The sequence below is a fragment of the Cervus canadensis genome, chromosome 21 (assembly GCF_019320065.1).
Source record: "Cervus canadensis isolate Bull #8, Minnesota chromosome 21, ASM1932006v1, whole genome shotgun sequence".
NCBI classification, from domain to species: domain Eukaryota; kingdom Metazoa; phylum Chordata; class Mammalia; order Artiodactyla; family Cervidae; genus Cervus; species Cervus canadensis.
Genome location: NC_057406.1, coordinates 45022773 through 45048954, shown reverse-complemented (window position 1 = coordinate 45048954; position 26182 = coordinate 45022773). Strand labels below are relative to the sequence as shown.

Below are 26182 nucleotides of genomic sequence, written 5' to 3'. Positions count from 1 at the left end.
CAACCCCCTGAGAAGCAGTTGGTTTTGGAAGACACCCCATTGGAGTCAAAGGTGTGAGACAGAGACACTGCACACAGTTTAACATTTACATACTAATGTACTTTGCACAGATTAAAAGAGAAAAAAATCTCAGTGGAGAAATATTCAGCAAAATTGAACACAATCAGAAGAAAATTTCTAGAAAACGAGAAATCAAAGACAATTTCTTAAATTTGATACATATGACAACTTGCTAAGTGACAAAAATGAAAGAATAGACTACTCAAAAAAAAGAGTTATTCAATTGGGTATAATGAAACTTAAAAAGGGGAGAAAGACACACTTCCTCTCACCATTCACAAAAATTCATTTGAGTTGGATGAAATTCCCAATTGTAAAATCAAATATTTACAATGAAAAAGAAAATATTTTACTCAGAGAAAAATTTCAAAAATAATAAAAGGAAATGCTGATACCTTTGATCCCATTAACAATTATAACTTTTAATTTAAAAAAGAAGACCTTTAAAATGCAAATGGATGAATGACATCTGGGAAAAGCATTAGTATCCAAACCTCTAAAAATAAATGAGAAAACAAAAGTTGTAAATGAGCAAAGGATCTAAACAAGCAGTCTTGAGAACAGAAAACCCTAGAGTTTAAACAAATATGAAAAGCTGCCTAAACTCATTCATAATCAAAGAAATAAAAATTCACAGCTCATAGGTCCACAAAAATGTGAAAATCTGATGATAATAGTAAGTATCAGGGAAGATGCTGAATAATGGAAACCTGACATACCACTGATGAAAATTCTAAAGCAATTTAGCAATATCTAGAAATGTTAAAATGTTCATGACCTGGAAACTACACTCCTATGTATTTATCCCAGAAACTCTCAAATGTACATGTGGAGATGTATATAAGAATGTCCTTTGTAGCACTGTTTACATAATGGAAACGTGGACTGGACTTATGTATAATCAACATGAAAAAAATCTCACAAACATAATATTGAGGAATAAAAGCATATTGGCAAAACAAACTGTAAAAAATAACACCACATGTTCTTTACGGGTATACACATATATATAATTGAAGTATAAAGCCACTCATAAGAATGATAAATGCCAGGTTTTGGACAGTATTACTACTGGGATAGAGGGGGGACAGAAATGCATTCCAAATGTTTTATATGGCACATTGCATATTGAGTACATGTTCATTTTTTATATTATTTTCTATACTCACCTAAATTATACCATAATTTAAATAAAGAAAATGAAGGAATAATTAGTATTATTAGTACTAATAATAAATTAGTATGTAAGCTCACTGATGGCAGTGATCCTATCTGTTGTGTCTACCAGTGTATCCCTGGTGCCTAAAATAATGCATAACACATGTAACCCCCAAGTGAACATTAATTAATTTATCAATCAATACCTTTCATGCTCCGGCATCTCAGAAATAAAAGGGTTTTTATTCAAAAATTCTCTTAGAGTTTCCTTTCTTTTAGATTTCTTTTTTGGCTTCATTTCTGTAGTCTTAACACAGGAGATAAAAAAATGTTACAAATTAAAATCTGAACACAAATCTGAGTACAACATGCTGCTGCTGCTAAGTCACTTCAGTCAAGTCCGACTCTGTGTGACCCCATAGACGGCAGCCCACCAGGCTCCCCTATCCCTGGGATTCTCCAGGCAAGAGTACTGGAGTGGGGTGCCATTGCCTTCTCCGAGTACAACATAATTTACTTGTATTCTAATGCTTATCTCTTGACATTAAAACAGTGATTTCTTTATGCCCTTCAATTAAAATTATTTATCAAAAGTAACAGAAGTACCACCGTAGATAAAAGAAGATTATAAAAATATGCATATAACTTAAGAATTAAAATATATTGTATAATTATAAGATTATGCTTGTTGGCATTATCTTCTGTTTAATATTATAATAAATTATAGTGCAGCCAACCATCTCTAGATACATAAATCTCTTAAGTTCACTAATTGAAAATTCAAAATTTATATGAAACTTACTTTTCCGATCTCCACTACTGCAGCTCTGTACTTCTTCACAGGTTTGATGACCTTTCTAGACAAAGAAGTATCCTTGTATTTCTTTTTTTTCATTCCGAGAAGGGACTCATTCCTCCTATTACAAAAAGATAAAGTCAGTTAAAAGCATATGCAAGATTTTGCAAAACTACCCCAAAGTAATAAATCTTTAATGAGTACGGTCACTGAAATTATTCTAGAAGCATTTCCAAAATTGGTTGCATTCCATGCATAAATGAGACTGTCATATGCCCAGTCCCATCAAGGAATAGCTGGCCTCTCAAAAGAGCAAAATGTAAATCATAACATCAAATGTGATGAGAGCTAAAGTATTGATATGATGTAGAAGGAATAGAATCGAACTGAAAAAAAAAAAAAAGTGAACACTTTCCTTTAAAACCAAGTGACCCTAAACAAGATATCTTGCTTCCAACTGACTTCAGTCCCTTTAGTTCCCTCATGTGCAAGCTCCCAGCCACTACCACCTTCGGACATGAACAGGAGCTAAGCATTTTAGATTACTACACTCACCCACGGGTATCTGCAGGGGCTCAGTTCCAGGACCCTCTCAGATACCAAAAGTCAAGGAAGCTCAAGTCTTTATATAAAATGGCATGTTATAACCTACACACATCCTCCTATATAGTTTAAATCATCTCTTTAAATCGTTTAAAATGCAATGCAAATTCTGTATTAGTTCAGTTCTGTATAAATAACTGTAAATACAACATAAATATTATGTACATAGTTGACAGGAGTGTGGCAAGTTCAAGTTTTACTTTTTTGGAACTTTCAGGAATTTTTTTGAACTTTTTTCGAATATTTCCCATCCATGGTTGGCTGAATGCCTAGATGCAGAATGGATGCCAACGGCCAACAATATTCAATGTTCTCCCTTTCCTCTAGCTGGCATTCATTTTGGCAAACGTTTCGTCTGCCTGAACTAGGACACAAAGCTTGGACCACTGATCAGTGGGAGACGGGAATCGCGTCTGTGCTCTGGTCCTTACATTCTGAGCCCAGTTGCCCGCTGTTCTCCAACCAACCTGATCTGTCCTCTGCCTCCTATCTCTCCCACCCCACCAGAATGCCTTTATTGCTATTATTCCAGAAAGAGCTGGGAAGAAGAGCAGGTTATGGAGCCCCATCTTCCCCATCCTCTCAGCAATCTCCTCCATGCTCTGCAGAACGCTCTTCCACTGAGTAAACTCCTCCACTCCTCCACCTCTTCATAGAATGCTTTCTCCTAGCTCTGACTGCTTTCTATTTTGTTGATGATGTGTTCTGAAAAATAATATTTCTAAACTTTCATATAATCAATGTTATTGATCTTTGATTTCATGGCTCATTCATTATTACGGTTACATACATCATGCCTGCTTCTGGCCCAAAACATTGATTTCCAATGACTGTCTGCCTATTAATTCATAAATACAACTCTGTTATACCTTATCGGACAGAAAAGCCTCTCTTTTCACCCTTTTTTATTCTTTAAATATATTTCATTATTCTAGCCCATTCCATATAAACTAACTTGATTGGAATTGCATTAAACCAATAAATTAATTTGAGAATAATAGAAATCTTTACAATATTTCATCTGCTCAAGTAATGTACAATGAATCTCCATTTATTCCAGTCATTTTTTTTATACCTCTTAGAAAAGATGTTGGTCTTCTTTATATTAGCCTAAATCCCCTCACAATTTCTGATAAACTTAATCCTGTACTTCACAACAACAGAATCATTTTTCCATTATACTTTCTAGTTGACATAGCAAAGCACTGATTTTGCATCTACCCATCCTATGGAATTCTATTGTTAGTTCTGATAGTTTTTAGTTAACTTGTTAAGTTAAAAATAATAATAATTTGCAGATATCAATCCTTCTATTTTCCGAGTACTTCACCTTGGAATTCACTTGGCAAACATTTTGGGGACCCTATCATGTGATAATCACATGAATTCTAATCCTAATTTCTATTTCTTACTTTAAGGCATGCCAATGATGTTCAGAATGATATTAAAAGACAGGAGGAATAATAGGTTTCTGTGTGGTACTGCATATTTTAACAGAAAATCTTCTAATTTTCTAGGAATTGCTGCTGCTAAACTTCACAACATGACTTTTGAGCACAAAAAACTCCTTTGACCACTAGTGATAATTATATTTAGACTTCTGATGATATGTTGAGAACAAAATCTACATTCTCACAGCTAAATTTATAAGCTAGTGTTTTATTTTGATTCTGTATATTTCTAAATAAAGTCAACCTCTAATTTTCTACTTTTTTTATTCTCTTTTTGCACATGTGTTATCAGAGCCTGCTGTAAAAATTTACAAGGAAGCCACAACTACACTCTGAAGTGTGTGTGCTCAGTCATGTCTTACTCTTTGTGACCCCATGGACTGTAGTCTACCAAGCTCCTCTGTTCATGGAATTCTTCAGGCAAGAATACTGGAGAGGGTCGCCACTTCCTACTCCAGGGGATCTTCCCCACCCAGCGATCAAATCCACATCTCCTGTGTCTCCTGCATTGACAGGTAGATTCTTTCCCATTGAGCCACCTGGGAAGCCCTGAAGTAGCTTTATGTAAAACAAAATTATTTGTTCCTATGAGAGAACTTGCCTTAAAAAGTTTTTGATCTCTCCAAATTTTTTACTGCTTCAATAAATTCATATAATTAAAAATTTTCCAGATAATCATCACTTTAAGTTAGATTTTCAAATTGATTCATGTTAAATTACATATTGTTTTCTAAAATTTAACAACTTCCAAATTTATGACTATTTTCTCTTTCAATTACTTACATTTCACTTTTTCTTATTTTGTTGGCCAGAAAATTACCTAATTTATTCATATCTTCAAAGACTAAACCTCGCAGTTACCATTGGACTATTTTAAAACCAATTTATAATTGATTAATTTCAACATATTCTATTTCTTCTTTCTGCTGTCTTAGATTTATTTTGTTATTTTACCAATTTCTCGAGTTCAATAAAAGCTAATTTAATTTTATTTTCATCTTTTAGTAAGTAACAGAAGCTTCTAAAGCTAAAAATTTGTTTTTACTGCTTTGAATACATTTGATATTGGGCTTCTCACTAGCATGATTTTCATGCGCTATACTTTTAGATTTCTTTTTATATATTATAATTATATACAATTATATATACCAGTAATTTATTTTGTTATAATATTTCAGTTTTATTGCATGAATTGCATTGTATGAATGTGATCTTTACAAATTTTAGGCTAGGTGATCTATTGAGATTTATTTTGCAGTTTAAAAATTACTTTTCTAAAATTTAATAAGTGCTATAATATAAAGGGTGTTTAGTCTCAGTTGGCTATATATATTAAATTAATCTTATTAGTTATGTACATTTTCTATGTCCCTATCTCTTTTTAAGTATCATGTTAAACTCTCAATATCATTATTTTCTATCAAATTAGCCTTGTCTTTTCATCAGTTATTTCCATATACTTTGATTTTTTATTATGTAGAACATAAAAATTCATGAAATATCTTCATTGTGATTTATAAGCATTATTAATAGAATCACCAGTGTGAAAAGGTAGCATTAAAAATAAGTACAAAGAGATTACTTTTAAATGTTCCCAAGACAAATTATTAAAATTTTAAAGACATCAAATCTCAAAGTTTAATCTAAATCCCTACACCAAAATAAATTCCATATGGATTAAAACACTAAATCTAAACTGTGAAACTAAAAAATTGGAAGAAAATATTGCTGCATATTAGTCTGTTGAAGTAGAAAAAAATTTCTTCATGCAAAAATATGTCAGGTATACAAATACAAAGAGAAAATAGATATTACCAGCAAAGTAGAAATCAAGGAGTTACTTCTGCCCCTCCTCTATATTTCTTGACTTGAAGAACATCCTAGAACATCTGCCCAGCCTTAAATATTGAAATCATTACCTTTGACTTACACTGTTCAGTCTCCAAACTCACATCTTTTGTTGTACCGCTGGTCTCAAACACTTGTTCTGTTTCAGATTATCTATTCTTCTTCAGTTGGACCTCCACGGTCACCCTCCAAATTTTAGTGCATACCGAAAGTGCCTTCTGATTTTCTTTGGTATCAAGAATATTATTTACAGCCTCCAAGGTTCTCATTTTGGCTATCGTTTAGTTCATTTGGTGGGACTTTCTAATTCTGTCCAGCTGTCTCATTACAATGGTCTGCTTTCATGTAACAAAAGCAATTTCCTCTTTCATCTTTTGAAAATATGAAGCACATGTATCTCAAGCTTTTGTTCTAATAAATGAAGTGCCTATTTTAGGAAGAATATTTCTTTGTACGTTTTTATGGGAATGTTCCTCTTTGACATTTTTAAAGTAGATCTTGTGTTACTGATGTTTTTCCTACAACGAGATAGATTAGACCTATGTCCAGTTTTAAAATCAAAGCCCAACTATTGGAAGAAAAGCTGGATTCATTTGGCCTCTCTCATAACTAATTGGCACAAAACACAATTTTCTTTGGGGGCAGAGAGAGCCATTTGGGCTTAGTGAATAAAAGGGTTAACTTTAAAGTTTTACTACTTCTATTTGAGGAACTCCATTCACATATACATATGGGAGTCCCAAGGGATAACTGCTTGCTACTGTAGAGAATTAGAAAAGCATAGTATATGGCCAAAACCAGACTTCAAAACCACACCATACACAAAAATAAACTCGAAATGGATTGAAGACTTAAAGGGAAGAACCTGAAACCATAAAACTCCTAGAAGAAAACATAGGCAGTATGCTCTTTGACATGAATTTTAGCAATATATTTTTGAGATATGTCTCCTCAGGCAAGGGAAACAAAAGCAAAAGTAAGCAATCATTTAACCTGTTAAAATGAGTTATAGACACCTTAAAGGAAAGAAAGCATTAGTAAACAAACGGGACTCCACTGAAGAGAGGGGAAGGGGAATTACCAAAGACAGCCCAAAGGCACACACTCCCAGTTACAAGGCAAAGAACAACCAGGGATGCAATGTACAACATGATAAAGGCAACTAACGTGCATGCTACATGTTATAAATAAAAGTTTTTAAGAGGGCAAATCTTAAGAATTCTCACCACAAGGAAGAAAAAAAATTTTTCGGCTTTGCTAATGTCGCATTTATATGAGATGATGGATGTTCACCAAACCCACTGTGGTAATCATTTCAGTGATGTATATAAGCCAAATCATTATGTCGCCCACCTTAAAATTTATACAGTGCTGTATGTCAATCATATCTCAATAAAACTGGATGAAAAAATTAATAACTGGACCCCAAAATTTGTGTGAGAGATGCTAATGGCCTAGAAATTCAATCATCCAACATGTCTCAATGGCAAAAGGGATAATTTATTTCCTACTAGAAATATGAACATGCTCTATTATTCTTTCATTCGGGTGTACAAACATTTTTATGTGTATTTATTTGTTTACCCGGACACAGATACTCACTACCTTCTAGATGCCTGTTTTAATTGCATAGACGCCACTCTCTTTTTCATCCACTTTATATAACTTTAGTGCTCCCCTGGTGCCTCACATAGTAAAGAATCTACCTGGACCCAGGACGGACCCAGGTTCCATCCCTGGGTCAGGAAGATCCCTGGGAGAAGGAAATGGTAACCTACTTCAGTATTCTTGCCTGGAGAATTCTATAAATGGAGGAGCTTGGTGGGCTACAGTCCAGGGGGTCTCAAAGAATCAGACACAACAGAGCGACTAACTCACAATCACACCATATATCTTTAAGGAACAATTTTACTCATTTTTTAAAGTTGTTAATGCTAATAAAACAAATATTACAGTACCTTTTCAAGAAGTCATAGATGGGATTTGTTATCTCCACCATAAGTTGAAATTTTTCATCATGCATACATTTTTGCATAACTTGTGTAAAGAATTCCAGGAATCTAGGTCTCTGCTTAAATTTCATAACTGTGAAAACAAGGAAATTCATGTATAATCAATAGTACACTTGGTTAATGGCATTGAAAGGATACTATTGCTATTAGTCATTTTGTTCTAACAGGCAAGTTTATTAACCTGCTTTTTTTTGCTGTTGCTGGCCTGTGTCACGCAGCATATGGAATCTTAGTTCCTCAACAAAGAATCAAATCCACAGTCCCTGCACTGGAAGCACGGAGTCGTAACCACTGGGCTGCCAGCAAAGTCCCTTAACTTCTTTCCAGATTTCTTACTTTTTAAAAATGTATAGGAGTAAATGTGGTGAGACTGTTGTTTTCCTATGATCAAACATTCCTTTATAGTCTAAGTTTCATTTATTTTCCAAATATCTCAGTGTTTGAAAGATTTCCTAAAAGTTCCCTAACATACGACTAGGTAGGGGGAAATATACTGCTGATAACTGCCAGAATAACTAGTCATCCTAATTCTTATTATATTTCACTCTGAGATAAACAATAATGCTGCTATTTCTTCACAGTTGAGCTTAAAAATCACTAAAACATTTTTCAGTTCCTAGTTTTTTAAGCTTCATAACAACACAACACCAATTACCAAAATAAGTCAACATCAAGGTTCCATATTTTCAGATTTTAAATCATGTACCTATTTTGGTCTCTTCCCTTACTTCACAATCAAGAGTCTGCTTTATTCTCAATGGGTAAGAATCTGAAATCTTCTGCCAACAACAGAATACACAGAATAAAAGATCAGCAGCAAGGTGAGCAAGCAACATATGCATGACGAGGTAACCTACCTTCTTTCACAGCACCTTTGACCGACCAGTTTAAAACTATAGGGTAAAGAAATATGGGATCTTCTGCTCCTGAGAGTTCAGTTGTAACATCTAAGGTTAAAAAGAATTAGTAAATTGTTGGTTCTGTTTAATATCAATAACCAAAAATGAAAATCCTTTGGTGGAAGGTGAAAAATAGGAAAATACCCAAGTAAACATTTTATATGTCCTAAATTCTTGTCTTAAAATATAAATTACATATTTTTGAGACTTAAGAGATTTAATAATTCAATTACTTTCCTTTCATTTTTTTCCCCTAAAAGCCAAGGAGTCTATTACCAAATAGACTTTGGAAGAATTCTTTGGAAGAATTTCCAAAGTATGAGTCTTTATTACTAAACAGCTATTGTCTGTCAACAAATATCAGACACAGAAACCTGCCAATTATTTGAACTGCATGTTAATAAAATTATCTTTAAAAGACAGTCAAGTGTAAAGTAAAAACAGCACAGCCCCTACAGCCAGGAAGCCTGGATTAAGATTCTCAGTTTGACACTTTTTTCCTGGCTGCCAGCATGTGGGATGCAGGATCTTAGTTCCCTGACCAGGCATTGAACCTATCCCCTTGCATTGGAAGCACGGAGTCTTAACCACTGGACCACCAGGGAAGTCCCTAAGTCTGACACATTTTAGTTATGAGACCTTGGGAAGTTACTTGCCTTCTCTGTGCCTCACTTTCCTTATCTTTAAAATGAGATAATGATAGTACCTTTTTCATATGACTGTTATAGAAGGACTATATAAGTTTTAATATGAATATAACACTTAAAATAGTTCTTGGCTCACAGAAACCACTGTATAAAACTGTTATTTTTATTATTGCTTTGTTACTGAACCTTTGTTTAGCTAGTAACTTCACATTGCGCTCCTTAGTGAAATGTGGAAGGGGTGATAAAATGAAAATAAGTAATTCACATTTCCAGAACCCTTCACATTTCCAGAACCCTTTCTATAATTTAAGAAATTATAATTTTTATATGTAACCAGGCAATTACAGATTTCCCAAAACTAGGTTTATAGGTTATGTGAAATAATAGAGCATTGGGTTCAATTCTTAAGTTCAGTTGGAGACAGAGATACGGAGTGTGTTTAAATGAAGTGAGAGACTCAAGTCAGGGAATTCTGAAACAGTACAACCACCTATATATAACTGAGGCACAGAGTCAGCGAGGTGAGATGGGGACACAGAATTCTACAAGGGCAGTTACTTCCCAAAAACCAAGGGGCCAAAAGGGGAACCTCCTAATGAGAGAAACTTAGGTACTCTTTTGTTCTTCTAGAAGGTCTGAAGTCCTGCTTCTTAAAAATGTGAGAACAGTTGTCATCACCAGAAATTAAATCAATTTCTTAATCAGATTTCTAAGATTCAAACTTCAAAACTCCAATCACTGTGTCAGCATTTTGGTCTATTACTAAATTACGATACAGCACAATGACCAAAATCAGTTTCACTTTTGAGTGTTTCACATGGTTCAAATCACTCGTATATTAACACCTCTCACACTATCCCTTATTTCTCAGTTACCTTTCTGCCTTTAGAACAGTGATTCTCAATGTTGTGTTCCCCTTCTACATTTGCCAACATTTGTGTCACAGCTGGGGAGGTGAGGGGCGGAGATAGGGGAGACAGTCCTGAGGGGACGGTGTGCTATGCATCTCTGGACAAAGGCCAGAGATGCAGTTTTACATCCACAATGCCTGAGACAGTCCCCCACAGCAAAGAATTATCTGGCCCAAATTGGCAATATTGTTGAGGTTGAGAAATTCTGCTTTAGAATGAGAAGCTTTAAGCTCAAATCCAAGTCAACTATGTAATCCTAAATAAACCGCTTAATCTTTATGAGTTACATCCGTAAAAAAACGGGTTAGCAATCCCTTATTAACAGAGTATTGTTAGGATTAAGGACATAATGTAAAAGTACTGCATAAACCTTAAAGGGCTTACCAAATGCTAATCTCATTCTAATCCTTTTAACAAAATATTTTCTTATTTAAAAAAAAAACAAAATGCTAAACAGAAGTATACAGAAAGAAAAATAATAGATTACATTGCTTTGTCAGTTTGAGTAGATGTGTCTCCAATAAAATCAGCTGTTCATTTATTTTTTCAGGTGCTAATACCTGCTGTGCCTTCTTATTCTTGTAAGACTTCTTGGAAGAAGCCTAGAAACATTGGTTAAATGTCAGAACATACTTCAACATGTTTCAAGAATTGTCATTTTCAAGTAACATTCTTTAAATTATGATCATACTTTCATACTTGGTAGACGAAGTTATGAATCTACATGGCTAAATGTAGTAATAATTAATAATCAATAAATAACATATATGTTCATATAAATAGATATATATTTATATATGAACATATAAATATATAAATATAAATAATAACAACCCATTGTAGTCTAACTAAATGCCCGATACAATACAAAGTGTTTTATGGAGGTTGATCAGAATAGCTCTTCTCTCCCTCTCCCTCCCTCCCAGTAATTTCTACTCCCCTAACCAGCTCCCCCCCCACACACCCTTCTGAGAGCGGCTGAAGCCACCACTCTCAAACTCCTCAAAAGAAAATGCTTTCAGAAATGTATCCTTTTCTTTCCTTATCTTTTTTCCTTTTTTTTTTTCCCCTGGCCCCAGAGGGAGCTTCCTTACAACTAAGCTAATTGCTTTTGCTACTTTGCCTTTCACTGAAGGTAACATGATCAGTAATTAGTGGATTAAGAATTGGCAGGTCTGCACTCAGGCTCCCCACATGTTTTCATCTGTCTGAGCCTGAGAACTGACTGGTTTATGTCTCCCACTCTGAAAAAATAGACCTCCCAAGGTCTTTAAGGCTTTGAGGGACCCTGGATGCTTATAACGATTTCTGACTTCTATAAACTAGGTACTAGACTCTCAATCCCCACAGTCTTACTCTGAAAGAAGTATCACAACCTGCTGCTGGACTAAAGGCTCCCAGGAAAGAGGGATGGGGTCCTGTCCTGCCATGATGTGAAGGGGCAGGGCCCTGAGTCAAGGCCTCAGTGACATGAAGGGGCTGGGCTGGCTGATGGACTCTGAGAGTGGACAACACTTGGTGAAGAAAAAATCCTCAACTCACTTTCAGCTTAATCAAAACTTTCTCTAGAATCCCCACACACACCCAAAAAAGTATTATAGCTAAAAATATTCATCCAGGGAAACCATGGGATTTTTCTTAAACTTTTTCCATGTATAATAGAGATAGAGCTACTCCAATTGAAACAGGCTTAGGGGTCATAGCCTCAACCCCAATCCTGATCACAAAAGAGGCTGAAAGCAGTTCCCAGTACACCTCAGAAACTGGATAAAACTAAGCAATGTTTCAAAATTTGATCTATCTACAAAATCAGTTAACCACATAGTTTCAAGAAAAGGCAATAAAGATCTAGTAAGACCCATGCTTGGAGGCAGCATGGGTCTTACTTAAAAGTTATCTCAAACATTAGAAGCCTCATAAAGAAGACAATGTAGGTGTCACAAGAAGTTCAGGAAATCTACTTGGGGCAGAGCTAAAAGCTCTGACCTATTTACTGCATTCAGGGACCCACCCAAAATAATAAAAATCTTCAGTCTGGGAGAGACCTTTGAGGGCTTTCAGTCCAAAGTCCAACTGGGTATAGGAAGCTCTCTATCAACACCTAACTGATCATCAATACTAGAAACAGGGGGCTATTCAATATTCTAGCATGGAGACCTTTTCATTTTCTGGATAGTAATTAAAATTAAAAGAAAAGGAAGAAAAAAGAAGCTCTTCACTTTACATTCATCTTCTTTTATGTAAATGTAACAAACTAAAAACTGATCAATTATCTAACATATTTACTAACACTACATGACCTCTCATAAAATTCAAATAGTGTATGTTTAAAGATGAGACACAAGAATAAACAATTACCTCTTCTTGCATTTCCTCTTGGTCTGTAGCACCAAATAGAGATTTGCAACCTGATGAGATGTCCAACACCTTCTTTCCATAATTTATAATCATTACTGCCAGGTCATATTCCTTCCATGAACGCAGGATCTAATTAAAAATATTAATTATCTCTGTTGGAAATTCGCATCTATTTTCAAGTGCCATGTATCATCTTCCAGAAATTCACAAGTTTCATGTTTTGGATGTAATGCCCCTGTTTTTGCTATGTAAGCATACCTCCAGGTCATATTTCTCTAGAATTCAAACTGTATTATTTCAGTATTTTAAATAAGGGACCAAAAACAAACAAACAAATGAAAAACCAGTAATCTCATCAGTAATGAATTCTTGGTATCTCTGGGGCTTCCCTGGTGGCTCAGATGGTAAAGAATTCACCTGCAATGCGGGAGGCCTGGATTCGATCCCTGGGTTGGGAAGATCCCCTGGAGGAGGGCATGGAAACCCACTCCAGCATTCTTGCCTGGAGAATCCACACGGACAGAGCAGCCTGGTGGGCTACAGTCCATGCGGCACAAAGAGTCGGACACGACTGAGCGACTACGCACAGCACAGCACAGCTGGGACACACAGCTTTTGGCATGTTACACATCTTTTAGTATAGTAAGCTAACTATTAAAAACATTTCCACTTAAAAGAGCCACGCTAAGACAAACTCGTTCTTAGAGGCCACGTAACCACCACTTCTTGTCTTGGGTTGTCTTCTTTGTGAAATGGCACAATTACTGACCTCGTGACATCTTGGGGATCATCTTTAGCTGTGAATGATGTACATGACATTTGTGTTGAACTAGGCTGGAGATCAGCTGGTTTGGGCAGATTCTCCACGAGCCCCGGGAAGCACTGCTATACTCAGAAGAAGAGAAGGAGCCGCTCTGCCACACAGTCTCATCCGCATTCCTGGTTACAAACCGTTAACTGGCCTCCTCTAGCCAGGCCCTTGCCTCCCTCTCCAGCGTCATCTGCCAGTATTCATCTCCTTGTGCTGTGTTTTCAGCTTACAAAATATCGAATCAAGTATCAGTCCTGATACTCACCATGGTGTCAGGACTTCATGCCTTCCTACAGTGGAGGTTTTTCCCAGAACAGCTTTCCCTCCTTATTTATACAGCTTTACCTGGTCATTAAAACCTGGGCTCTAACATTAACCCAGGAAGGCTTCCCTGGCCTACAATCTGATTTGCATAGACCCTACTCTAGCAAGAGATCACACAAGGGGACACATTCACCATGAGCCCCCAGGAAAGCTCTCTTAGGGTATAAATAAGTCTGTATGAACTTATCTGTAGATGTATTCTGTTAGGTTGAATAGGTTAGTACTTAAGATAACTGGATTCTTTACCACTGGTGGTCAGTGGTAAAGAAACTTCCTGACAAGCAGGAGACATGGGTTCAATCCCTGGGTCAGGAAGATCCCCTGGAGAAGGAAATGGCAACCCACTTCAGTATTCTTGCCTGGGAAATCCTATGGTCAGAGGAGCCTGGTGTGCTGCAGTTCATGGGGTCACAAAAGAGTCGGACACAACTTAGCGACTAAACAATAACAATTTAAGATAGGTAATAACTGTGAACAGTGGAAACAGTGTCAGACTTTATTTTGGGGGGCTCTAAAATCACTACAGATGGTGATTGCAGCCATGAAATTAAAAGACGCTTACTCCTTGGAAGGAAATTTATGACCAACCTAGATAGCATATTAAAAAGCAGAGACATTACTTTGCCAACAAAGGTCCATCTAGTTTAGGCTATGGTTTTTACAGTGGTCATGTATGGATGTGAGAGTTGGACTGTGAAGAAAGCTGAGCACCAAAAAATTGATGCTTTTGAACTGTGGTATTGGAGAAGACTCTTGAGAGTCCCTTGGACTGCAAGGAGATCCAACCAGTCCATCCTAAAGGAGATCAGTCCTGGGTGTTCATTGGAAGGACTGATGCTGAAGCTGAAACTCCAATACTTTAGCCATCTCACGCGAAGAGTTGACTCATTGGAAAAGACCCTGATGCTGGGAGGGATTGGGGGCAGGAGAAGAAGGGGATGACAGACGATGAGATGGCTGGATGGCATCATCAACTTGATGAACTTTAGTTTGAATAAGCTCTGGGAGTTGGTGATGGACAGGGAGGCCTGGTGTGCTGCGATTCATGGGGTCACAAAGAGTCGGACACGACTGAGCGACTGAACTGAACTGAACAACTGTGACTTCCCAGGAAGTGAAGGATATATAAGTGGCTGAAAAGCAGTGAGGGGCTGTTTATATCTGATAAGACCTACATAATGCAAGTGCTAAGAACTGAAACTATTTCTGCAAGACCAGGGCAGTGGTGTTCAACTAATGCTGACTGTGGGACAGAATGTGGGGAGGAAAACGGTGAAACAAACTTTGCAAAGGCAGTAGGGGTTTAGGCCAAGCAGTGCCTTGAATACCAAGTACAACAGTCCAACTCATCATAAAATTGATATGAGAGGGAATGAGTTTTGTTATTAGAAAACAGAAATGAGCTAACATTTGCACCTCATTCACCTTTGCTTTCCAACCTATTTGGTTTATAGACAACTGTGCAATCTTTTCCCCTTGTTTTAATATGCCAGTGGAAAATACTAAATGAGAATGAATTTTTTCCAATCAAAAGAAAAAAGAAACCAATGCTATTTAACATACCAAATGACAAACAGAAATTTTTTAAATGTGCCAGATGTTTGGCATAATAAATTTTTTTAACAACTCAAAAATAATGAAACACAAGATGACATATCTCAGAAGTGGCGCTTTATTTAGAATTCTGATAACTTTTAGAAAAAAAATACTGCTACTTAAAGAAGAAAGACTGAACCATCTGGAAAGATTACCAATCTTTAAAACATAACAGAGAAAAGAAACAGGGTCATTTGACTAATTGGGCTTTACATGTCCTAAGAGAAAATCTGTAGAAAATATATATTTATATCAAATGAATACCTCATATCTGGGATTGAGTAGTCAGGTTTCTTGGTCTATTTGTCAGGCTGGAAGAAACTTATGAAATGATGATTCTCCCAGCCTATCAGTTTGCGAAAAAATCAGCTCTTGTATCAAAATTCTGACATTAATATTGGGTTGGCCACAGTTCATTTGGGCTTCAAATGCTCTTCCAGGAAACTCAAACTTTTGGCCAAGCCAATATATCAGTCAGTTCAGTCACTCAGTCGTGTCCAACTCTGTGTGACCCCATGTACTGCAGCATGCCAGGCCTGCAGCACCAACTCTGGGAGCTTGCTCAAACTAATGTCCATTGAGTGAGTAATGCCATCCAACAATTTCATCCTCTATTGTCCCCTTCTCCTCCTGCCTTCAATCTTGCCCAGCATCAGGGTCTTTTCCAATAAGTCAGCACTTCGCATCAGGTGGCCAAAGTATTGGAGTTTCAGCTTCATCATCAGTCCTTCCAATGAATATTCAAGACTGATTTCTTTTACGATGGACTAGTTGGATCTCCTTACATTCCAAGGGACTCTCAAGAGTCTTCTCCAACACCGCAGTTCAAAAGCATCAATTCTTTGGCACTCAGCTTTATTTATGGTCCAAATCTCACATCCATACATGACTACTGGAAAAACCATAGCTTTGACTAGACGGACCTTTGTCGGCAAAGTCATGTCTCTGCTTTTTAATATGCGGTCGAGGTTTGTCAGAGCTTTTCTTCCAAGGAGCAAGTGTCTTCTAATTTCATGGCAGCAGTTATCATCTGGAGTGATTTTGGAGCCCCCCAAAACAAAGTCTGACACTGTTTTCATTGTTTCCCCATCTATTTCCCATGAAGTGATGGAACCAGATGCCATGATCTTAGTTTTCTGAATGCTGAGTTTTAAGCCAGCTTTTTCACTCTCCTCTCTCACTTTCATCAAGAGGCTCTTTAGTTCCTATTCACTTTCTGCCATAAGGATGGTTTCATCTGCATATCTGAGGTTATTGATATTTCTGCCGCAGTCTTGATTTCAGCTTGTGCTTCATCCAGTCCAACATTTCTCATGATGTACTCTGCATAGAAGTTAAATAAGCAGGGTGACAATATATAGCCTTGATGTACTCCTTTCCTGATTTGGAACCAGTCAGTTGTTCTATGTCCGGTCCTATATGTAGGTCCTTTTTAACCTACATATAGATTTCTCAGGAGGCAGGTAAGGTGGTCTGGTTTTACCATCTCTTTAAGAATTTCCCACAGTTTGTTGTGATCCACACAGTCAAAGGCTTTGGTGTAGTCAATAAAGCAGAAATAGATGTTTTTACTGGAACTCTCTTGCTTTTATGATCCAACAGATGTTGGCAATTTGATCTCTGGTTCCTCTGCCTCTTCTAAATCCAGCTTGAACATCTGGAAGTTCATGGTTCATGTACTGTTGAAGCCTGGCTTGGAGAATTTAGTATATAATTCCTGCCTCTGTGAATATCTTATATGCCCCAAAATTCAATAGATTCAAAACTTATTATCTTTTCCCCCTTTCTTACTCAGGGTTCAACAAACTGTATTCACCCAACTGTTCAGACATCTGGATTACTGGGGAGTCTTCCCTCTCCCTCCCCAGTCCGCCTCTATTCAATTCCGTCTCATAAACAACTCTTGAAACCTTTTCAATTCTATCTCCCACTTTTCCACACTAGCTTCGTTTATCATCTCTTGCCTTCTAACTCATTTCCTGCCTCAGGTCTTATTCTCCTCTAATGATTAGCTGTTGTGCAACCAGAATAATTTCTTTTTTCTAAATGCAAATCTCATTACAGCATTCCCATTTGAAACCCTTTTCCATTTGAAAAGATTCCATCTGAAACCCTTCGATGGCTTCTCTCTGACCTCATTAAATGGCCATTCATCGTCTGGTACTGGTTCACTGTTCCACTTTTTAAACTGACGGAAATATTTAATCATATCCTCCATAATTACAAATCAGTCTGATTCTTCTTTTCCCAAACTGTGAAATTATTTCCTATTTTCATATTGATTACTATCTGAGGCAATCAATGTTAATAATCCTGCATCTGTTGTATTTTCAAAAAATACTTGCCTTGAAGCTTATTTATAGTGTCTTGCCATGAACAACTATTTTTTACTTATCATGTAATCTAAATAGATATATAAATATATATAATGTAGATAAATAAATAGATAAATATCTACTTTTTCTGGCACCTTCTGAATTTTGTGCCCTGTTGTAGAAGGTCTCCCATGATTTCAAGGCCAACCAAATATCCTCAAATCCATCTGGACCTCATTTTGTTTATGGTATGAGAAAGGGCCATGGCTTTGTTTATTCTCAGATGAACAGTCAGTAATATTGGCACCTTTTATAAATAAATTATCATTTTCTCAGTGAACCTAAATGCCACCTTTTTCTTATATTAAGTCCTTCCTGTAGACCCAGGGCCAGTTTTTCCTAGAATCTCTATTCTATTCCACTGATCTTTTTGCCCATTACTCTGTTAAGACCATTTTTCACTAGAGTGAACTTTTGGTAAATTTTAATACCTACTGAGAACTTCTAAATAATCCTAATCAGTTTCAAGGAAACACCATTGGGATTCTGATTAAAGCTGCATTGCATGTAAATATTATTTTAGGAAACATTCGTTTTACGATTACAGTTAGTCTTCTTATTCAAGAACTTGGTGCGGCCTGCCATATGTGCAGATCTTATTTTGTGTCTTTCAGTAAGATTTCACATTTCTTTTATTTAGGTTCTTCAACATTTTGTTAAGTTTAAAATACTGTATATCATTGTAAGTGGTATATTTTCCCCTGTCCTGGCTACTGCTCATATTAAAAATAAAAACAAGTTTGTATCTTATATAACTTTATAAATTCTTATACCACTTTATAAATTCTCTTTTTAATTTTAGTAGCCTTTTGCTAGATTCTCATGTGTTTTTTTAGACCTTACAATTACAAATTATGCTTTTCTAATATTACAAAATTATTTCATGCCCTTGTCTGTTGCATGAGACAGAATCTCTACAAATAATGAATCACAGTATTAAGAGTCAATATCTCCTGTGCCTGATTTTAAAGAAATGACTTCAGAAACTTGCCATTTAGCATGATATTTGCTAAAAATTTTTGGTAAATGTCTTTATCATTATGCAATAACTTCCTTCCATGTCTAACCTATTTAGAAATTTTATTAGGAAAGGTTGCTAAGGTTTATTAGAAAAGGCTGCTAAGGTTTATCCAGTGCCTTTGTAGCATTTTCATATAACCTGTTTTTCTCCTTTAATTTGCTGTTATAAAAAATGAAGTTTTGTTTTAATTCGGACTTGATCTTTAATACTTCACAATGAGACTGCCCTACGACTGGAAAGTGCAGAGGCCATCCGGGAACAGAAAAGATGATCAACAGAACAGGCTGGATGGACATAATGTCTCTCTTTATCCATTTTTGGTCCATGTTTTAGACCCTGAATTCTGCTTTTTCAGATATGAAAATTGTCACGCCTCCTTCATTTCTGTTTGCATTTTCCCAATATCTGTGTCCATTTATTTTTCAAATTCCTTGTTATTTTGTTTTACAGGGTGTCTTGAAATAATACACATTTGAATCTAACTTTTCAGCCCATGTGACAGTCTCTCTCTCTTGAGTCATTCATGCTTAGTGAAGTAATCAATGTACTTGATTTTATTCCTTCCATCTGAAATACAATCTCAATTTCCTTACTTCTTACTTTTAAATAAGCCATGTTTCGTCCCTGCCACTTTTTTTTGTTCTTTTTTCCTCCCTGTCATTCCTCTGTTTGCTTTTCCTTTTTGACAGTTTAGAAGTCCTACAGTGTTTTAAAGATCAGCTCATGCCTACATACTCCTGAGTCATCTTTAAATATACATATCCTTTCAAAAGAAAATAATAAAGTTATACAATATGTACTTTTATACTATGTGTGTTTTTGACACACATGCACCAAGAATCTATAGTTGCTCATCACTCCCTCAACCCTAAACAGGATAGAAGCTTTAGATCTAGGTTACTAACGGATTTTTCTTTCATGGATGACTCTTCTATTTCAAGACTCCCTATTTAGCATTTATATTACAAAATCCTAATCACATCATTATTATCCATTTAATTTTAATAATACATATATTGCAAGATTTGTCACTCCCATTATTCCTCTCCTTTCCGTCTTTCCCCATCTTGGGATTTCTGTTCTGAACCAACTGTCATTTGATAGAGTATTTCCTCAAGTGTTTTTCTCAGATAAGTACATGGATGGAATACTTTTTAAATGCCTGCACTTCTAAAAATGTTTATTTTGCCCTGACAAATGAATGATATCTTTTCCTGGTTATTAATTTATAGGCCTTAGTCTTTTCCCCTCAGGATTCTACAAATGTTGCTCCAGGAATTTAACTTTTAGTGTTGCTGATAAAAAGTCTGAAGCTAATTGATTCTCTTTTCATTGCAAATAAGTAACCTGTTCTTTCAGTCTCAAATATTAAGATTTGTCCTTATCCTCGGATTTCAGGAATTTCACCAACATGTGTCTACATATATATTCTAACATTAATCCTGCCTGGGACTCAGAAAGATGATTACTTATCTATGTATTTCTTTTCTACTTCCAGACTCCTTTTTTATTTCATGTTTTGACTTCTGGATCTGTCTTCTGAATTTATCTCTAGGTAATACTATTCAACATCTGCAGGGTTTCTTGAGCTTCCATATCTGAATCAAGAAGTATAATCACAATCTTCACTTGTTTAATTTTTAATCCAAAATTAAATTTGCTATGTATGAAAGTTACTATGGGAGTAAATTCTAAGAGTGTTTATCACAAGAAAAAAACACTTTTTCTATTTCTTTAATTTTGTATCTATAGGAGATGTCCACGTTCACAAAATTTCTTATGGTAATCACTTCATGATGTATGTAAATCAAGTCATTATGTTGTACATCTTAAACTTATACAGTGCTGTATGTCAGTTATATCCCAACAAAACTGGAAGAAAAAATTAAATCTGTTCTAATCGTACTGCTTGAAAGGTTTCTTTTTCTTTAGTCATCTCTGATCCTTTTCAACACTGTAAGAACAAATAACACAATTATTCTAGTTTTTGGCTTGTTCTTTCTCCTTGGGGTTCTGAGTTCCCATAAGTGACTTATTACCATTTCTTCTTGCTAATGGCTTATGCTCCCTCAGAATCTACACAGACCAGGGCATAGAGATCCCACAGTGGCAAACCAGTGAGTGATCAAAGGAATACGATTTCCTGCTCCTCAGGTCAGGACATAAGTTGCCAGGAAATCATGACCTCTTTGCTAAGGTAGAGAGTAGAAGCCTCTCTGTTGCCAGACCTCCACAGAAGCAAACTTGAGTCCCAACTAAAGTAATGGAGAAGACTCTTGAGATTCCCTTGGCCTGCCAGGAAACCAAACCAGTTGATCCTAAAGGAAATCAACCCTGAGTATTCATTGGAAAGATTGATGCTGAAGCTGAAGCGCCAATACTTTAATTACCTGATGCGAAGAGCCAACTCACTGGAAAAGACCCTGAAGCTGGGAAAGATTGAAGGCAAAAGGAGAAGGGGGCAACAGAGGATGAGATGGTTGGATGGCATCATCAACTCAATGGATATAAGTTTGAGCAAACTCCAGGAGATAGTAAAGAACAGGGAAGCCTGGTGTGCTGCAGTCCATAGTGTTGTAAAGAGTCAGACGTGACTTAGCGACTGAATAACAACAAAGTAGTACTATTTTAAGTATTCTAGATCTCAGAGGAGCTAAGATGGCAGAGGAATAGGACGGGGAGACCACTTTCTCCCCTACAAATTCATCAAAAGAACATTTGAACGCTGAGCAAACTCCACAAGACAGCTTCTGATCGCTAGCAGAGGACATCAGGCACCCAGAAAAGCAGCCCATTGTCTTAGAAAGGAGGTAGGACAAAATATAAAAGATAAAAAGAGAGACAAAAGAGTTAGGGACAGAGAGCTGTCCCGGGAAGGGAGTCGAAATAGAGGACGTTTCCAAACACCAGGAAACCCTCTCACGGGTGGGTCTGGGGGAAGTTTTCGAATCTCAGAGGGCAACCTAATTGGGAGGAAAAATAAATAAAACCCACAGATTACACATCTAAAAGCAACTCCCAGCAGAAAAGTACCCCAGATGCTCGCATCTGCCACCAGCAAGTGAGGGCTGAACAGAGAGGAGCGGGTGGCATTGCTTAGGAACAAAAGAAAGACTGAGCAATTCCAGAGAAGAGCTAGCCGGCTGTGGACCGGCCCATCCCCTGCCAGAGGCAGGAGGCAGGGGTGAGGGGAAAGGGGCAAACTCGGCCCGGAGACAGCACCTCCTACCAAACTGCAAACAGGCTCCCAGTTTCTAACCAAAGACTTCCTGAGATTCTGGATGGCTGACATCTGCCAGGAGGGCTGAGGCTAGAGACCAGCTCCTCTGAATAGGCACAAGGCGCACCCAACTGAGGTTGGGACCTCGGAAACAGGCTGGGACCGCGGAGGGGAGAAGGCGCACCGCACCCAGGGAGAGTGCGCTCGTCAAGCTCCTGGCTGCCTGAACTGCTCCGGCGGGGAAGGCACAAAACGCAGGCCCAACCGAGTCTGTGCTTTTGTGGAGTACCCGAAAACTGGAACCGCACGCAACTCAGGGCCCGCTCCCTGTAGATCAGCCTGGAGCCTGAGCAGTGTAGACGGGGAAAGCACACACCGGGAGAGGGGTAAACCCAGTGTGGCCGGAACACTGCGAGTGCGCCCCACACACGCCAGTGACATTTGTCGGCAGCGCCCCTCCCTCCCCGCAGCGCGACTGAACAAGCGAACCTAAAGAAGGACCACCTCCGCCCACGTGTGTCAGGGCAGAAGTTAGACACTGAAGAGACCAGCAAACAGAAGCCAAATAAACAAAGGGAACCGCTTCAGAACTGACAGGTACAACAGAGTAAAATACCTGTATTTAAAACCAACTGCACTGGATGGGGCCTATAGATATCGAGAAGTGTAAGCTGGAACAAGGAGCTATCTGAAACTGAACTGAACCCACACTGCTCACAACACCTCCAGAGAAATTCCTTGATATATTTTTACTATTTTTTTATTTTAAAAAAACTTTTTTTTCTTTTTTTTTCTTTATTTTCTTTTAAAATTCCCTATTACTCCTCTGTTACTCCTTAATTTTCATTTTCTTTTATGTTCTTTTAAAGTCCTCTATTACTCCTCTATTACTCCTTAATTTTCATTTTCATTTTCATATATTTTTACTATTTTTTTAATTAAAAATTTTTTTTCTTTTTTTCTTTTATTTTCTTTTAAAGTCCTCTATTACTCCTCTATTACTCCTTAATTTTCATTTTCATTTCACTATAACCTTGTAAAAACAAAAAAAGACCCTATTTTTAAAGCGAACTTCATATATATTTCTTAAATTTTTTGTTTTTGTTTTTGTTTTTAATATTGTATTTTTAAGAGTCTAACCTCTACTCTAGATTTTTAATCTTTGTTTTTCAGTATTTGATATCAATTTTGGACATTTAAGAATCCAATATTCAGTACCCATTTTTACTCAGGAGTGTGATGATTACTCTTTCCCCCTTTTGACTCTCCTTTTCCTCCCCCAGATCACCTCTATTTCCTCCCTCCCCCTTCTCTTCTCAATCCATTTCTGTGAATCTCTGTGGGTGTTCTGGGCTACAGAGAACACTTAGGGAACGGAGTACTGCATAGATCTGTCTCTCTCCTCTTGAGTCCACCCTTTTTCTCCTCCTGCTCATCTCAATCTCCTTCCTCCCTCTCCTCTTCTTCATGTAACTCTGTGAACCTCTCAGGGTGTCCCTCACTGTGGAGAATCTTTTCACCATTAACCTGTAAGTTTTATTATCAGTGCTGTATAGTTGGAGAAGCCTTGAGGCTACTGGAAGAATAAGACCGAAAGCCAGAGGCAGGAGGCTTAAGCCCAAAACCTGAGAACACCAGAGAACTCCTGACTACAGGGGACATTAAGTAATAAGAGATCATCCAAAAGCCTCCATACCTACACTGAAACCAACCACCACCCAAGAGCCAATAAGTTCCAGAGCAAGACATACCATGCAAATTCTCCAGCAACGCAGGAACATAGCCCTGAGCGTCAACATACAGGCTGCCCAAAGTCACACCAAACACATAAGACCCATCTCAAAACTCACTACTGGACACTCCATTGCACTCCAGAGAGAAGAAATCCAGTTCCACGCACCAGAACACCAATGCAAGCTTCCCTAACCAGGAAACCTTGACAAGCCAATCGTCCAACCCCATCCACTGGGAGAAACCTCCATAATAAAAAGGAACCACAGACCACCAGGATACAGAAAGGCCACTCCAAACACAGCAATCTAAACAAGATGAAAAGGCAGAGAAATACCCAGCAGGTAAAGGAACATGAAAAATGCCCACCATGCCAAACAAAAGAGGAGGAGATAGGGAATCTACCTGAAAAAGAATTTAGAATAATGATAATAAAAATGATCCAAAATCTTGAAAACAAAATGGAGTTACAAATAGCCTAGAGACAAGGATTGAGAAGATGCAAGAAATGTTTAACAAGGACCTAGGAGAAATAAAAAAGAGTCAATTAAAAATGAATAACACAATAAATGAGATCAAAAACACTCTGGAGGAAACCAAGAGTAGAATAATGGAGGCAGAAGATAGGATAAGTGAGGTAGAAGATAAAATGGTGGAAATAAATGAAGCAGAGAGGAAAAAAGAAAAAAGAATTAAAAGAAATGAAGAAAACCTCAGGGACCTCTGGGACAATGTGAAATGCCCCAACATTGGAATCATAGGAGTCCCAGAAGAAGAAGACAAAAAGAAAGGCCATGAGAAAATACTCAAGGAGATAGCTGAAAACTTCCCTAAAATGGGGAAGGAAATAGTCACACAGGTCCAAGAAACCCACAGAGTTCCAAACAGGATAAACCCAAGGCAAAATACCCCAAGAAACATATTAATCAAATTAACAGATCAAACACAAAGAACAAATATTAAAAGCAGCAAGGGAGAAACAACAAATAACACACAAAGGGATTCCCATAAGGATAACAGCTGATCTATGCATAGAAACTCTTCAGGCCAGAAGAGAATGGCAGGACATACTTAAAGTAATGAAAGAGAATAACCTACAACCTAGATTACTGTACCCAGCAAGGATCTCATTCAGATATGAAGGAGAATTCAAAAGCTTTACAGATAAGCAAAAACTGAAAGAATTCAGCACCACCAAACCAGCTCTTCAACAAATGCTAAAGGATCTTCTCTAGACAGGAAACACAGAAAGGTTGTATAAATGCGAACCCAAAACAACAAAGTAAATGGCAACAGGACCATACCTATCAATAATTACCTTAAATGTAAATGGGTTGAATGCCCCAACCAAAAGACAAAGACTGGCTGAATGGATACAAAAACAAGACCCCTGTATATGCTGTCTACAAGAGACCCACCTCAAAACAAGAGGCACGTACAGACTGAAAGTGAAGGGCTGGAAAAAAATATTTCATGCAAACAGAGACCAAAAGAAAGTAGGAGTTGCAATACTCATATCAGATAAAATAGACTTTCAAATAAAGGCTGTGAAAAGAGACAAAGAAGGACACTACATAATGATCAAAGGATCAATCCAAGAAGAAGATATAACAATTATAAATATATATGCACCCAACATAGGAGCACCGCAATATGTAAGGCAAATGCTAACAAGTATGAAAGGGGAAATTAACAATAACACAATAATAGTGGGAGACTTTAATACCCCACTCACACCTATGGATAGATCAACTAAACAGAAAATTAACAAGGAAACACAAACTTTAAATGACACAACAGACCAGCTAGACCTAATTGATATCTATAGGACATTTCACCCCAAAACAATCAATTTCACCTTTTTCTCAAGTGCACAAGGAAGCTTCTCCAGAATAGATCACATTCTGGGCCATAAATCTAACCTTGGTAAATTCAAAAAAAATGAAATCATTCCAGTCATCTTTTCTGACCACAATGCAGTAAGATTAGATCTCAATTACAGGAAAATATCTATTAAAAATTCAAACATATGGAGGCTAAATAACATGCTTCTGAATAGCCAACAAATCATAGAAGAAATCAAAAAAGAAATCAAAACATGCATAGAAATGAATGAAAATAAAAACACAACAACCCAAAACCTATGGGACACTATAAAAGCAGTGCTAAGGGGAAGGTTCATAGCATTACAGGCTTACATCAGGAAAGAAGAAAAAAAGTCAAATAAATAACCTAACTCTACACCTAAAGCAACTAGAGAAGGAAGAAAGGAAGAACCTCAGGGTTAGTAGAAGGAAAGAAATCTTAAAAATTTGGGCAGAAACAAATGCAAAAGAAACTAAAGAGACCATAGCAAAAATC

General features: G+C 37.0%; 1 protein-coding gene across 1 annotated transcript in view; it reads right to left on the bottom strand.

The window, feature by feature from the left end:
- CFAP54 (cilia and flagella associated protein 54) overlaps window positions 1-26182 on the bottom strand; it is a 291046-nt gene that overhangs the window by 170458 nt on the left and 94406 nt on the right. Inside the window, exons 27-32 of the mRNA XM_043440645.1 lie at window positions 12744-12872; window positions 10873-10987; window positions 8786-8875; window positions 7875-8001; window positions 2021-2135; window positions 1425-1525 (exon numbers count right to left, since the gene is read on the bottom strand). Coding sequence (XP_043296580.1) covers window positions 1425-1525; window positions 2021-2135; window positions 7875-8001; window positions 8786-8875; window positions 10873-10987; window positions 12744-12872 — 677 coding nt within the window. The remainder of the gene's footprint in view (window positions 1-1424; window positions 1526-2020; window positions 2136-7874; window positions 8002-8785; window positions 8876-10872; window positions 10988-12743; window positions 12873-26182) is intronic.